This window comes from Babylonia areolata, chromosome 20, assembly GCF_041734735.1.
Source record: "Babylonia areolata isolate BAREFJ2019XMU chromosome 20, ASM4173473v1, whole genome shotgun sequence".
NCBI classification, from domain to species: Eukaryota; Metazoa; Mollusca; class Gastropoda; order Neogastropoda; family Buccinidae; genus Babylonia; species Babylonia areolata.
The window spans coordinates 29670463-29687557 of NC_134895.1; the positions used below are offsets into that span (position 1 = coordinate 29670463).

Consider the following 17095-nt stretch of genomic DNA (forward strand, 5'->3'; position numbering starts at 1 on the left):
GATAATGCAGAAGCAGAATTTTGTAAGAAATGGAATGACAAACCGTGTACAGAAGTTAACTGGATAAAGACGTTCAAAATGATTAAGAATATTCAGGAAATTAAGTTATTAAAGTGGTTTCAGATATGACTGCTACACAAAATACTTGCCACCAATGTAGTTCTGTCACACATGGGAGTAAAAACTGATAACAGATGCTCTATTTGCCATAATGAGAAAAACACAATTGAACACATATTTTGGAGATGTACACATGCAACCATCTTCTAGAAGCAGTTAGAGCAGGTAATCAATAATAAATGCAGAGATATTTCATCTTTCTCCTTAAACGAGACAATTATAATCGTAGGAAATGATTCTCATTTCAAATCTGACAAAATATTAGACTGCATTTTACTTTTTTCAAAATTCTGTATATTTACACCTGCAAAATGAGAGAAGTAATACCCAAATTCAGCATTTTCTCAGTTGTTAAAAACCAGATACCAAACGGAAAAATATATTGCTTTTGATAAACTACATTCTGCTGAATTCCACACAGATTGGCATAATTGAAACAGAAGAAAATTAAAAAGAAGCTATATATATCTGATGTCCCCCAAAAAGTTAACCGCTTTTTGACAGGTGTTTTCTCAGTGATAGAGAAACCGAAGTCACTGAAAATTTTCACACAATAACCTTCGGGTATTTTCAATAAGTCTGTAAAATATCTAAAAGTTCGGACGCAAATTATGCGAATATTGTCAGATTGAAAACAGCATGTCAAAAAATCCTAACAGACCTGTGCTATGTGACCTTCATCATGTTCATGCCAGCTGCCAGGTGTTGGCATCTGTTAATCAGTGTCAGTCAAAAAATAGCTTGTCTGGGTGTCGAGTCTATTGACCCTGTAGTGTGTATTTTAGCGATAAGTCTATTTACAGTGACATGACTCCACCCCTTGCCTGGAAATTCCTTTATGGTCCTTCTTCCACCCCAGTCTTTCTCCTTGAAACAGTTTTAAATGGTAACCTTATCACTTTCACTCAAAGGTATGGTTGATCCTTCCAAACTGAAACTTTGGACAGAACTGATTTTGGATACAGACCACAATAAAAACAAAATCAATAGACTTGACACATAGACAGGCTGTTTTTAGACTGACACTGATTGACAGATGCCAACACCTGGCAGCTGGCATGAACATGATGAAGGTCACATTGCACGGCTCTGATATAGGATTTTTTTACATGCTGTTTTGAATTTGACAATACTAGCATAATTTGCATCCAAACTTTTAGATATTTTGCAGACTTGTTGATTATACCCTAAGGTTACTGTGTGAATATTTTCAATGAATTCGGTTTCTCTAACACTGAGAAAATTCTTGTCAAAAAGCGGTTCACTTTTTGGGGGGGCACCTGATATACATGTGTGTGTTTGTGTGTGTGTGTGTGTGTGTACAGGACAAGTAGAATAACACAAACTACACCATCAACTTGTTTACTGCATACAGATTTTGGGTATTGGTTTTACTGGAATGGACATGCTGAAATTTTTAGTTGGGGGTGATGTCAGAGGAAGCCATTTCGTGTGAAAGTCAATCACTGTTGAACTTTTCTGCATATGTTAGGCCTTTGATCTAGATCTATAGGCCTGCTATGTGGGAGAATGCGCATCTGATCCACCAAAGATGATTTTGACAAAAGAACTGGACTGTTTAATGTATGATAGGTCTGTAAGTACTGGCAGGTCTAAGTAATGGTAGCCCTCCCCCACACTTCCCATCCCATTCACCCCCTAACCTGAACTCCCCCATGACCCCAGCCTCTGACAAAACCACCTTTGATGTGTTGCATTAATACATGGGTCAACATTGAGAAATCTTTTCGCGATGACATATTACTGATAGGAAGCCGCTAAATTGTATTCAGAGAAAGATTTGTGCACAGGCCGATTCACTTATTGCATAACGTCCCTGAACAACTGATTCAACATTTTAAAAGAAATCTGGCAGTATCAGTTACCGTCATGCTGCACCATGCATGTGCATCTGAATATTTTTCAATTATACATGCAGGTGTCAACTTCTGCCATTGTTTAGAGAGAAACATTTCAAATTTTCCAATATTGAGTGTTGGCTTTCAGAGATTCTGACAATGAGTAGGCTTTTAAAAAAAAATTATTTAGTGTCAACCTTGATCAGGCAGGCAGGTCGAAATGGGCCATCCGTCTGCATTGTTCAGTGTTGGAGAAGGTGTCTGAAAAAACTTGATTTGTCCCGAGGGATTATCATGTGTATTATCCTGAAAATGCTTTAGGGAATTTTATTCAATTTATTAATTTTATCAAAGCTGAAAAGTTAGAAATGCAATTGAAATTTTGATAGATCTTTGTTATGATTGTAAAACAAGGATGAGTTCATTGATGTAGGTTGCTTAAGATAAATTTTCTCCATTTCCAGCAGGCAACTTTGCATTTGACAAACACTGGTTTCTGATAGTGAGCAAAAATATGATTGGATCATTATGGGTATATACTTGTAACACCCTCGACCCCCACACCCTCTCTTCCCTTCCATCATCAGCATCTTTGCTTTTGTTGTTGTGCCACTGGAGTCACTTGTGAGCCATCAAGGCTTTGCCTCTTATTTTTTTCTTTCTTTCTTTTTTTAAAATTTATTTATTTATTTTTTTTACTCTGCATCTGTTTGTTTCATTGTTACGAGTGGATTTTTTCTTCAGAATTTTGCCTTATGTTGCCCTGGGTTCTTTTACATGCATGCAGCACATAGGACTTCATTTATCATCTCATCTGAATGACTAGCATCCAGAACACAATGCAAGGTCCAGTGGAGGCTGAGGGGGAGAAAATTCTGGTGAGTGTTGTATTTGATCCCATATCCTCAGATTCTCTTGCTTCATAGGCAGACGCGTTACAATCAGGCCACCACTCAGTGTGTATGCATGTGGTATGTGTGTGGGCACATGTTAGTTTGTTGTGTGTCTACTTGTAATTGTGTGTGTGACTGTGTCTGATTTTGAAAATTTTCAACAACAAAAGGAATGTAGTATAGTATTATTTTACTTTTAGTATATTAAACTGTCTTTTTTTGCTTATGAAAAAAACAACAAAACAAACAAAAATTGTTTTGTGTGTAGACAAAAAAAAAAAAAAAAAAAGAAAGAAAAAAAGTATGTTTCCAGACTTAATAAAACACAGGAAAGAAGTACACTTGTTACCTGCAGAGTCTGCATGGGTGTACAAAAGCACTGGACATGGACATAGACCTATAAAGGGTTGACAGTGCTGTTTCATTGCTGAAGAGGACAAATGGCCATTCCTTTTTCATTGGAGAGGTGATTGTCGGATGATACATTTCTTGGCTTGGACATATATCACATGTGACTTTGGTGACAAATCAGCAATTCCATCAGAACCTTGAGGCAGTTTCAGCCAATGTCTTAGGTAGCATCTGATTAACTAGGGCTAAAAGTCTTATGTGCACTCACTTGACAGGAAATCATCTGTTTCTTTTCTGTTCAAGTAGATTTGGCCAAGCATTGGACTATTTCATTGTCTGGTTGGTATGAATTGTCTAGGTGGAGAAGCCCCAGACCAATGGGTTGTCTTACAACACCAAAGACCAGTGGGAGATCCTCAAGAACTCACTAAAGCTGATCCGCAAGATTGGCCATGGTCAGTTTGGTGAGGTGTGGGAGGGGTTGTGGAACAACACCACGCCAGTGGCCATCAAAACCCTCAAGCCAGGTAAGCTGCTGACTTTGGCTATTTATTGTATACATGATAATGATAATGATATAATACTTATATAGTGCCTATCCTCAGTTGGAGACCAAGCTCTAAGTGCTTTACAAACATGAGGTCATTTGCACAACAGGCTGCCTACATGGGTAGAGCCGACTGACGGCTGCCATTTGGACTCTCATCATTTGTTTCCTGTGTCATTCAGTCAGTTTTCAGTCATGCACACATATACCCATACATACATGCAACGTTTTATGTGCATGACCATTTGTTTATTTACCCTGCCATGTAGGCAGTCATACTTCGTTTTTGGGAGGGTGCATGCTGGGTATGTTATTGTTTCCATAACCCACAGAACGCTGACATGGATTACAGGATCTTTAACGTGCGTATTTGACCTTCTTCGTGTGTATACACACAAAGGGACTAACAGGTGAGCACATACGTTGACTTGGGAGATCAGAAAAATCTCTACCCTTTACCCACCAAGCGCCATTACCGTGATTCGAACCCAGGACCCTCAGATTGAAAGTCCAACACTTTAACCACTCGGCTATTGCTTGGTGTCACAGAAAAATAGATTCAAACATGTGATCTCTTGTAGAATATTGTTCATAAAGGACTGTGGATGCATCTTATAACGGGTTTCGTTTTTCTGATTTGTCTTTTTTCTGAAAACAAACTGCAAATGAAAAAAATGGGACAGACAGGAGAATGAACCATCCAAGCATCTTGCTGACTGCCTTCACAAACAAACATTCACATAATGTCCCCATTTAAAATTTATTACATGAGACAAGAAATTGCAAAATGTATACATTTTCAGCATATTCTGAAATGATAATACGACTACTACTACTACAGATAATAATAATAATAATGAGTGGAAATTGTATAGCACATTTCTCTAAGTTAATTCAGACTCATTGCACCACCTATCACCCTTTTATATGTGGCCAAGCCCAGAAATGACCAACCACACTCAGCCGTACACACATACCCATGAACAGACTGCTGAAATTAACAGTGGAAAAAAAAAGATCACAAAACACCTCATAGAACAGATGAGTTTTTAGCTAGAATTTGAACAGAGGGAGTGTTGGTTGGTGTCGAAGACCAACAGGCAGTGGATTCCAGACAGTCATCATAGGCCACCGTCTGTCAGTGTTGACCATGGGTAAATCCTGTCGACCATGGATAAATCCAAGTTCGTGTCTGTCCTTAGGGTACAGCACTGCTGATGCGCAAATGACAGTATCTGTCACACAAGTCACACCTGTGGATTGGCTCTGAGCTGCAAACTCCTTTCTGCAGGTACACTTTTCTTCTACTGCACACATCAGTCATTCTTCTCCAAATTTCAGTTGCTTGGTTAGAGTGTATCTTCAACTGGAGTGGTCGTCTGGGACGTCTTCCCAATGCTCTGTGCTAATTTTGAGAGTCTTTAAATTCCTCTTGCAGATGTCTTTAAAGCACAACTTTAGCCGACCATTGTCTCTCTTGCCTCATGTCAGTTCTCCATAGAGAAGGTCTTTAACCCTCAAAGTGCTGGATATAATAAAACATACATACAGAAATCATGCTTAAAACAAAGGGATAGTTTGCCTCCGCTACCTGTGCTCTGATTTGGGACATTTGTATGCTTATCAGTAAGAATAAATAGGTAAACCTATACATTTTTGGAAAGTAGAGTGAACGAAGTATCAGATAAAAGTAAGAAAAAGGCTGTACCTTGTATGTAGTTGGAGATATTCCATAGGATGTAATTAACAAATTTTGCACACTTGTTTTCCAAAAACGTCAACCACAATGTTTATAGGTATTTTCACATCTTTTACAGAGTCAGAATCTCAAAATTGGAATTAAACTGTACAAAAAATGTTCTGGCTGCAGAATCATTATATGAATATAACTGAAACAATGAAATTATAAGCATTGTATTATTTGTTTGAGACACACCCACCGACGCCACGCACGTGCACATCTACAATACTTTATGCAATCACAGGCAAAAACAGAAATAAATGTTTTCTTTTAGCTCATGTTGCTTTCAAAAGCAGCAAGAATGCTTTAAATCAAAATAATTTCCAGTTTTCTATCTTGATTTGGTCAAGAAATCACAATAGATCCATGCCTAACCCACTTTACCACCCCTCCCCACCCCCATCACCCACCCCCCAGTTTTTGTAGCTGGAGACACAAAACTGAATGAACAACAAGCAAGCCAGCATGCCCAAGTGTCAAAATAACAAAGCCGTTTTCACCAGAATCCCTGTCAGAAAATGAATCATCACTGGTGACAAGGTCACTCATTTCCTGAGCTTTGTCAACTTCAGTGTCACTCATTGTTTACAAAAATCTGAAGATCTGGACTTGTAAACTCGGTCAAAGTTTGTGCAAGCACAAGCAGGGAGGCAGTAACACCAGAACTAAAGTTTTATGAAGGCTGCCAAGCATAGCCATACGATGTCGGACCTTATGTAAACAGAGCCACGATTGTGGCACATCGCACTTCACCGGGAAAGCCACGATCGTGGCTCATCGCGCTCTCCGGGTTAAGGATTCGGCCCTCCTCCATATGATGAGCATGGCCCGCCCAGCGAAGACTGCGCTGCCTGAGCAGAATGAACATGGTTGGGACGCCAGCATGAGACTGCATTTCAGTGTTGGGCACTTTGTCTTTCCACAATATGCCCAGGATACAGCGGATATACCTCAAGTAGAAGGCATTCAGTCTCTTCTCCTGCTTGGCATAGGTTGACACATCTCATTCCCATAGAGCAGTGTGCTGACAATGCAGTGCAGACATTGTACACTGACATCTTGGTCATGACAGAGTTTAGTTTCCCCACACTGAAGTGGGGAGGTGGGCGGGTGTAGCTGCTGCATTTCCAATCCTATTGTCATTACCATTTTCCAAGGAAAGGTTGCTACTGATGGTGGCACTTCTACATCCTGACCCAACCTGGAGGGGGTAAGGCTGGCTTGACCCTCTCCCGGGGGTGGGGGTGGGGGATCACTACCTTGTTGTGGTCAGGAGGCTTAGTAGCCAGTGATCGAGTGAGCTAGGTCGGCGGGGGCATCAGTGCTTCTAAGGGTTTACTGCTTTCTAGGCCTTATTTGACAGCCTACACAGCCATTGTAGCTGTTCAGGCTGAACATGTGGTAGTTTTTGTACTGATGCCCCTGGTAGGGCTTCCCATGCCGAACAGGTTGTGAGTGAGGCCCAAACTAAAAGTGACCCACTGTACCTTTCCCTGTTCTCTCTCCTTTTTACCAGCTCTTTTTCTGTCTTCAGCTCCCCATCAAGCCTTCTATTCCACATTCTCTTTTTTCTCTGTGGCCTTCTTCAGGCCTGCTGTGTTCGCTATGCGGTGCGACCTGTAATGGAGGGGAATGAGGTCCTGGAGATTGAGAGAGCACACTGCTCTCAACACGTCCCTTTGGCTCGGACCTCTTCTAAGACAGGCGGCACACACTGGCCCATGTGTGTCAGTTGGCTACCCCTACGTGGGGCTGGGTCAAGACTGGCAGTTGAGAGGCTAAGCTAACCCCCGCAATGTCCAGTTCTCTGTTCCTGGGAGCTGGGCATGATTGGGGGAATAGATTTAGTTCTTGACTGTTGTGTTCCCTTGACCCTGGCCCCTATGTTGGACCCCATGGTGGGTGGGTAAGGGAGGGATGAATGCTAAAACTCAAAAACTATGGCTTTCACTCAAATAATCCCCCCAAAAGTGGCGAAGAGGAGGAGAGCAGAAACAGAGAGCGACTCCGACTCTGATTCGGAAGTCTGAGAGATGTCTGGATTTTGGCCATCATGGCTTGTGGTGGAGGGTGCTGATGCTGACAAACCCTTGTCTGCTCTTAGCCCCTTCATCATCCAGAGAGGTTTTCAAGGTCTAGCCAGTGCCCTGATGTCCATCAAGTGGCTCAGGAACGGATCCTTTCTAGTAGAAGAGGCAATCACAGCTTCTGCAAAAAGCTGTGATATTCGTGGATCGGGTGGTTAAGGTCTCCCGTCACAAAGGGCTTAACTGCTCAAAGGGGGTAATTAGATGCCCTGATTTAAAAGGAGTGTCTGAGGCTGAGATTAAAAATGAACTGTCTTCACAAGGGGTCACTGATGTCTACAGGGTGATGGTATGCAAGGGGTCGGAGTCCTGACCAACGCTTTTTTCCTCACCGTCTGCTCCCCAAGGACATAAGAGTTGGTTACCTGCAGGTGAATGTATCCTTGTACATGCCGTCTCCTCTCCTGTGCTTCAAGTGCCAGAAGTTTGGCCATGCGCAAGACCACCACAAGGAGGAAGAGGCGTGTGGCACCTGTTCAAAGATGGTTCAACAGGGCGAATGCGTAAGTCCAGCCATTTGCATCAAATGCAGAGGCAGCCACCCGTCTTCATCTAGAGACTGCCCCACCTGGAAAAAAGAGGAGATCCAGAAGGTGAAGACAGAGAAGAAAATTCCCTTTTTTGAAGCTCGGAAAACAGTGGAGGCTACTTTGCCAAAGGTGGGACCGTCATACGCGACGGTCGTACGACCCAAGATGATAAATGTTGCAGCCCAGACAGTCCATTGGGACCCAGATGGACGCTCATACTACATCACTCAGATCGTCGGCCTCGGATGGAGGCGCTGTATCCTCCCCTTCCCATCCTGCACGGCGGTCCTTAGGGTCTGCTGGGCAGGGGGGGAAGGCTCGGACAGAGGCATAGTATCCGCCTCCTGCCCTCCCCCCCCCCTCGTCCCTCCTCGTCCAGCTGGCCTCTAGGGCTGGCGGGAGTTCCCAGAAACCTCCCCGCACCCCCCCCCCCCCTGCTCCAAAACCTGAATTATGGGAAATTTGCGATGGCAGGGCCGGGGAGGGCTGAGGTGGTGGATGTTCTGGCTTGGCCAGAATCAGACAAGGCTGAAATAGATTTACAGTCTTCTCTGACCAAGGACCATTGCAAGCGGTGGACTTGGATGCTGCTACAATTTTAACCTTTTTATGGCGATCATTCAGTGGAATATCCGTGGTTTTAAGTCTGTGGAGATGTAGTTAAATAGTTCATGTAGTTTTGCTGCGATGGGCTACTTTGTCATATTTGAAAAAGTCAGCACATTTTCACACAGAGAAAGATATACAAATTATTTATCACTAGAAAGTTTACTATCTCTTCTTTTAAGATTTTAAAACAGTTTTTTCATTACATGCTGCTAAATATTTAAAAAAAAATATTTTAAATTATGTCACTAAATACTGAAAAACAGAAAAAAATTTAAAATAAGTATACCTAACTCACCAGGCATGTCATATCCATCAGCTACACAGAAGAATAAGATGAATGTTTCACACAGTAAAGTTCCCTGATTCTCATGAATCAGTTTGAAGTCATATGTTGCACAACAAACTGTTGCAAAAAATAAATAAATAAAAGATCACAACACTGGAAAACAGAAAACACAAAACCCTACAAAACCATCACTTGAAAAAAAAAACCCAGAAAAAACCCCATATTTACACATTTCTGCTACAGCTAAATCATTACTTCTTGTAGTCCTTGACTGTGTGAAACTTTTCAAAGCATGGAACAGCACAGAGGTGCACTTTACACTGTTTGCTCATGATTGTGGTGGATTTTTTTTGTGTTTGTGCTCCTTGTGCTTTCAGTTTGGCATAACACACCTTGCACTCTCTCTGTGTTTTCCTGGTCTGCTGCTCCTTGATGGGTGGAATGTTAGCAGGCCAGTGACTGCCTGGCCTCAGTCTCCCCATGTCTGCTCCTATGTCTGGCAGATCTCCTCTTCAGGCGTGTAAAGTGTTTTGAATTTCTGTAACAGACAATGCTGTCTTAAGAAAAAAAGAAGAAAAGCTTTTGCATGTATTGCAAAAAAGGGGGGCAAAAAACCAGATGCAAAAATAACATCAGTGATATAACACAGCTTATACACATGCATGATAATTCAGGAGTGACAGTATAAATAACACAGATGCACCGACACTACCACACATAATACATAGACACACCCATTGCACAGACCCCCCCACACACGCACAATTTGATAAGTGCACACACAGAAAATGATAATTTTACATTAATCTATACAAATTATTTATTAAAAATTGTAAAAATCAACATTATTTATCAAGAAATAAATTAGCAACAATATCAAATTGTAAACACACTCACCTCCAGCACTTGATCAAAGAAGGGGCAAATCTTGTACAGTGGGTCATGTCCATCTTGCCCTCTTGGAATGAAGTTGTTATTGTCATTCAAGTGAAAGAAGGCAAGAATTGAGCGAAAACGCTTGCACTTCAGCAGGTGTGAGGCAAAATCAGTGTGTAGAGAAGGATCATTCGACCAGTAGTCAGTGATTTTTGTTTGTTTTTATCAGTCCCATGTGTATGAGTGTGGCAACAAAACGTGTCATCTCGTCGATTGTCACTGGCTTCCAGGTTCTAAAAATTGAACGTGGTGTCGTTGTCCTGTTGCTTGTTTTTGAGCATGTCTCCTGAGCATAGTGGTTTGTTTCGGTCATGAACAATTTGATAAGGTATTTGTCAATGATCAGTCGGTAAAAGTCAACAGGAGTGGGTGTATCTGGAAAGTCTGTGATAGTCCGGGGGTCCCAGTGAAAGGTGCAGCCAGTGGAAAGTCTGTCAGGTCTTATACCCAATCATACATGTATTCTTGTTCCTCATCATCAATATCTACAGTCATCAAGTCTTCTTGTCTTGAAGTATGGCTGTCACTTGTGTCACTGTCAATTTCTGTCTCAGCGTTATAGGGGTCAGTCAGCAAAGTTTTGTCGTCACTTTCAAAATCATCATCTGGTACTAACTGAATGTCATCATCATCAGAAAAATCATCAGAGAATTCGTTACCAGTGTCTAGGAGGTCACGTTCAATGTCCGATCCTCCTTCTTTCACAAATTCGACCACCTCACACAGAGAGTACGTTTGCTGCGCTGCCATCTTTGTTGTGTAAAAGTCGACCTTCGACCTGGTCAAGAAAGATTGAGAAAAAAGCCTTTCACCCAATTAATGGTCAAAGGGAAAGAACTCAATTTTTCCAAAACTGGTCCCTCCAGGAGCCTGTGTAGTTTCCCTTTAATTGAACACTGCTGAGTGTATGAAAAAAAATTCTGTCGGATCTTAAGCTTCAGCACGTCGTTCTGAGTGGGCGGAGCGCCAGAGCCTGAAGCCCCAGCCCATCTCCAATGAGTTAACGCTAACCTTCAGGAACTCCAGTTGCTTTGTCGTTCTTTTAAACCGTTGGTGCTGTGCTCACGCTGCAAAAAACTCTGCGAAGAGATGGCAAGATTTTAACTCTTTCAGGTTTTAACTAAATTTTTAACTCACTCTGGATGAATAGTTTTCTCCCTTGCTTTTCCCTACAGACGACCCATTTGTTAGGGTTAGGAAAAATAGCACAAAAAAAAACAAAAACATAAAGTAACTGAATGAAACTCACTGTATTTGACCCACTGACCCCTCTCCTCACGTCATGTGAATGCCCACCCGCCTCCCTGTTCACTGCTCTCAGAAGCTTGAGTCACTATCAGTAACTTTTTGCTGGAAGCTTTCTTCACTGCAGATACTTTATTCAATGTCTTCATCATCCTCATCAATGTCGAAGCCTTCATTTTGAAGCATTTCAAAAAACCACTATCCTGATCTGGTTTACTCCAAAAATTTCAACTTGTCTTGCCTGCAATGCCATTTTTGATATGTATCAAGTTGGTGTTGCCAGGCACATCAATGACAGTCCTCAGTGTCTACTCACCTAAAAACCAGATACAGCTTGACTCTATCCTCGTTGACTCCCACAGCTGGATCATCACAGGAGACTTTAACAGCCACTCACCCAGCTGGGGCTACCAAGATCTTAACAAGAAGGGAGAAGATGTGGAAAACTGGGCAGTCAGTAACCAGCTGATCCTCATCAACAGTCCAAAAGATCCACCTATGTGCTACTCACGAGCATGGAGGACCACAAGCACTCCTGACCTGGCCTTCGCGACAGACGACATCCATAGCATTGCCCAAAGGGAGGTGTCGCCCCAGCTTGGAGGCAGCGACCACAGGCCAATGATCATTACAGTACAGAGACATTTTGAAACCCATCCCACCAGGCTCCCAGCAAGCTGGAATTACAAGAAGGCAAACTGGGACCTTTTCAAGCATGAGGCAGACAAGAGGACTTCTGGGCTGACACTGTCGCACCAAGACATCAACGAAAATGCCAAGAATTTTCATAAGGCAGCTATTCCACGAGGCAAACGCAGGAACTACCGTCCCTACTGGACACCTGAGCTCGACACCCTGCACAAGACCCTCAGTGAAGCCAGGGACATGATGGAGAGCTCCCCCACTGACGAAAATGTAGAGACACACAACAGAGCGAAAGCTGTGTTCATAAAGGAAAAGCTGCAAGCAACACGCAAGAGTTGGCAAGACAAGACATCCTCCCTGAACATGGCGACAGACATGCAGGGGCTCTGGAAGCTGACAAAGAAACTGAACGATGACAACCCCAGCAGAGGCAAGACCGTCATCAAGCAGGACAACCAGCTGAAAACAGAAAAGGCCGCAGCCAACACCTTTGCGGAACTGTTCCAAGAGGAGAGTGTGATCCACATGTCCAGACAGCGCATCAAGCAGGTATGAGAGGAAACCACGAAACTCATGACATCAGACCCACATGGCATAGATGACAGCTGTACGAGCGAACCATTAACCATGAAGGAGCTGAAACAAGGCATTCGCAAGCTGAAGCCCAAGAAAGCTCCGGGGCCTGATGGTGTCACTGGCGACATGCTGAAGCACCTGGGACCAGCATCCAGAACAGTGCTGCTTCAGATCTTCAACTACAGCTGGACAGCAGGAGTTGTGCCTTCCATCTGGAAAGAGGCAGAGATCATCCCGATCCCAAAGAAGGGAAAGAACAAGAAGGACTCCCACAGCTACAGACCAGTCAGCCTTCTGAGCTGTGTCGGCAAACTGCTGGAAAGGATGGTCAACCGCCGCCTCACCTTCCCCCTGGAAACACAGAACATCCTTTCACCTACCCAGACCGGCTACAGAAAATTCCGAAACACAGATCAACTAGCCCTCCATGTCCAGGACATCGAAAACTCTTTTCAGGAGGAGAAGAAGACACTGGCCATGTTTTTTGACCTGTCGAGAGCATTTAACAAAGTGTGGAAGGAGGGCCTCATCCTGAAACTTCTCCAAGCCGGCGTACGTAGCAAGATGTACATGTGGATCCAACACTACTTCTTTGGCAGGACCACAAGGGTCAAACTAGATGGCTTCCACAGCAGAAAGGTCAAGCTACGTGAGGGTGTCCCCCAGGGAGGAGTGCTTTCCCCAACATTGTTTCTGTTGTATATCAGTGACATCAGAGACAACATCACGAAGCACGTCTCCAACAGTCTGCACGCAGACGACCTGGCAGTATGGACATCCGCTGAACACACCAGCACAGCCTCCTGCTGGCTTCAGGAAGTCGTCAGCAATATCGCCACATGGACAGAAGACTGGGGTCTTGAGCTCAACACCACAAAAACAAACGCAACACTCTTCTCTCTCTCCACTGGCAACGAGCAAGTCAAGCTGAAGCTCCAGGAACAGGTCTTGCCCCAGATGGATATACCAACATTCCTTGGCGTCAGGTTGGACACCCGCCTGACCTGGAGGCCCCAGATTGAGGAGATGGAGAGGAGAGGCATCCGCAAGCTAGACCTGTTGAAGAAGCTGGCCGGGACGACTTGGGGAGCAGACAGCAGGCTTCTCGCCAGGGTCTACATGGGAGCGGTCAGAAGAGCCGGCTTGAAATATGGGACTACGCCTCATACTTGGAGCCATGAGGTCCACGCCGATTTATGACATGGAGAAAACTGCTAAAACTGCTAACGTTGAGCCCCTGGAGAGAAGACGCGACCTGAAAGTCCTGATGCAGGGAGAGAAGCTCAGAAGACTGCCCTCACACCACCTACACCACAGACTGGAGCAGCCCACCAAGAACCGTCTCAAACGTCAGAACCTCAACCACCAGTATAAAGCACGCAGAGCACAGCACAGCGATGTTCTGGCGGCAAAAAGGGAGTCTTGCACTGACCTTGCCTTGCCTGACTGGAGGCTTGACCAAGAGATAGAGGCCACCATCAGCCTCAGAGTTCTTGGCATCACCACCAAAGACCAGCAACCAGCTACTCTCAAGATCCTTACTCTGGCCATGGTAGAGGAGTCCTACCCAGCCAGCTCCTGGACCCATGTATACACGGACGGATCGGCGGAGGAAGCCACACACAACAGAGGCAGTGGTGTCTACATCAGATTTCCCAATGGAGAGCACAGCAGCATCGCACTTCCTGGAGGAAAGCTCTGTTCCAATTTCAGTGCTGAAGTCCTGGCCATTAAAACAGCAGCAGAATTCCTCTCCTCCTGTGGAAAGCCCCTTGGCAGCATCTCCATCCTCACTGACTCCATGTCCACACTCCAGGCCCTTGACTCCCCTGATCCTGGTCCACTGATCCAGTCCCTTAAGGCCTCCCTCACAACCCTTACTCAAACAGCCCCAACGACCCTCCAGTGGGTGCCTGCACATGTAGGCCTCCCAGGCAACGAGCGTGCAGACCACCTCGCTAAGGAAGGAAGCCAGCTCACACAGCCAACCTTTTCTGCCACGTATGAGGAAGCAAAAACTCTCCTCCGCAGCAGATTCGGAAGAGGCTGGGTCACCCTGAACGGAGGCTACCAGGCACACCAGGATCCCATCAGGACACTGGAGAGGAGACACCAGACTACCATCTACCGCCTTTGCACAGGACACTGCGGCCTCCGAGCACACCTGATGAGGATTGGAGTGGCAGCCACATCCCTATGTGATTGCGGCCAGGCTGACCAGACCCCATCTCATATTCTCCAAGACTACCCCCGTATGAGAAGATGCGGCAGCAGTCCTGGCCTGGGGGTGCTGACCTCAACACCAAGCTCTGGGGGACGGTAGCCGATCTTCACCGGATGTCCGAGTTTGTGGCATCCCTCGGATTTCGACCCTGACTGCGTAGCTGTTGAACGCAAAAGAAAGAAAGAAAAAAAAAAATGTATGCAGATTAGTTTGTCATGTGGGGTCCTGAACTTGCTGGCTCGCTGTGGAGTGTAATGTTATGGAATCTCATGAAGAAACTTTCCATTCAAACTTTGACACGTTCGCAATACCCAGTGTAGCTGCGATTGTTATGCTACCCCATGAGGAAAATGTGGAACAAAATTTAATTGTCAAAACTGCTATAGCGTTTCATTGTCCGGAACGCTGCCTTACGTCAGGAACGCTATAGTGTTCCATCATCCGGAGTGAGTTAAACCCGCTCAGCCTAAGCAAGAGGGATTGACAGGAGGCGTCGCTCTGTTTTTACGTAAGTCTATTTTATAGTACTGTTTCTTTAAGCATACCTTTACAGGCGGTGGCAGCCACAGTCACACTAAATAAAACTATCACTGTCTGTTCATTCTATCTTCCTCCTTCTGTCCATGTTCAGAGGCAGGACCTCATGAACCTTGTCAACCAGCTTCCATGACCGTTTTTGCTGTTGGGCGACTTCAATGGCCACTCCCCTCTCTGGGGTAGTGAGGTGACAGCAGCCTGAGGTCTTCTCTTGGAAAACTTTCTTTCTGATATGGACCAATGGTGTCAAAACGACAAATCACCCACTTACTTTCATCTATCTTCTGGGAAGCTCTGGAGTCTAGATCTGTCGGTGTGCGATCTATCATTGGTCCTGGACTACAAGTGGAAAGTGCATGACAGTCTGAATGGGAGCAACCACTTCCCTATCATCCTCTGTTCCACAGATGTAGAAAGTGATTCTCTGCCTGACCGCCTGAACTACGACAAAGCTAACTATGGAATTTTTACTTCGAAAATAAGAGTGGAGCTGCAGGAAGAAGCAGGTTTGCAAAGCGAAGGTCCTGCTGACACTTTGGCACAGATAATTTTAGAATGCGCCAAAGCAGCAGTCCCATCGTATACCTCCAAGCCTCGGATGCCAAGAACACCCTGGTTTAATACGGAATGTCGGAATGCCCAAAAGTCTCGGAAGAGAGTGCAACGATGCATCTTTTGGAAACAGGAGACAGTCAGTGTTTGAACCCATCAGTAGCTGGGGGCGAAAGCCAGATACGTTTTTAAAAAGAGCAAGCAACAATCCTCAATGGGTTTTCGCTCTTCCTTAACCTCCAACACACACCTAAGACAAAAGTGTGGAGGGTTTAAAAAAAAAATCTAAGGTTTCACCATCTCAGGCTCTCAGACGCTTTGATCACAGAGAAGAAGGCAGTTGCCAATTTGCTAGCCTCCACAACAGAAATGAACTCTGGATCTGCCGACAAATCTGCCCTTTTTCTCAAAACCAAAAACCTGAAAGAAAGAACACCTTGCAACTTCTCTTCTGACAACACAGAGAGCTATAACCTTCCTTTCACTCTGAATGAGTTAAAATCTGCCCTTCAAACCTGCACAGATTTCTCTTGGATTGGATGAGGTTCATTATAAACTTTTAAAACATCTTCCAGAAACCTGTCTGGAAACTACTCAAAGTCTACAACTACATTTGGACTACAGGCTTTTGGCGGAAAGTCCTCAAAATCCATGTACCAAAACCAGTAAAAGACCTCTCAAACCCTTCAAACTACCGCCCAATTGCAGTGACCAGCTGCATCTACAAACTTATTGAGAATAATAATGATAATAATGGTATTTATATGGTGCTGAATCTTGTGCAGAGACAAATCAAAGCGCTTTTGCACTAGTCATTCACATGCATGCATAACTCTAAAAACTGGAGAAACTGAAAGACAAGGAAGAGGCAGGAAACGGAGGCTATCTTGGGATGAGGTAGGTTTTAAGCCTCTTACCCCCAGGACGCTCAGCACTAATCACCCCTGAAATCCCATGCCGAGGCGAATAACTCTTTCGATTTTTGATAGTGGGTAATTATAAACATTGATTAAAAATATAATTACCTTCTTTTGTTGTACACGTTTATTTTCCCTGCATTCTACACATAATAAAGTTGCAAAAGATTTTTTTGGTTTCCAGGCTCATGTTGCTTTGTATGTACCAAAAAAAAAAAAAAAAAAAAGTCAAATTTGATGGTCAACTTTGAAAAAAGTCCTTTTAATTACACTTATTACAGTATGATTTTCATTGAAATAAGTTTATCTGGTCTGCAGTGACTTCTAACACATCTTCGTTTTATTCTTTTTCTTAACTTAAATTCCAGCAATGAAAATGCTGAGTTTTATGTTCTTTTCATTTTGAAGGATGGTGTGTTTTCCTATGATGGTCAGGAGAA

General features: G+C 44.0%; 1 protein-coding gene across 2 annotated transcripts in view; it reads left to right on the plus strand.

The window, feature by feature from the left end:
• The window catches only part of LOC143295388 (tyrosine-protein kinase Src42A-like), a 105727-nt gene that overhangs the window by 60158 nt on the left and 28474 nt on the right, over positions 1–17095 (plus strand). For both annotated transcript variants that reach the window (XM_076607057.1, XM_076607058.1), the window contains exon 4: positions 3582–3750. In XM_076607057.1, the coding sequence (XP_076463172.1) occupies positions 3582–3750 (169 nt within the window). The remainder of the gene's footprint in view (positions 1–3581; positions 3751–17095) is intronic.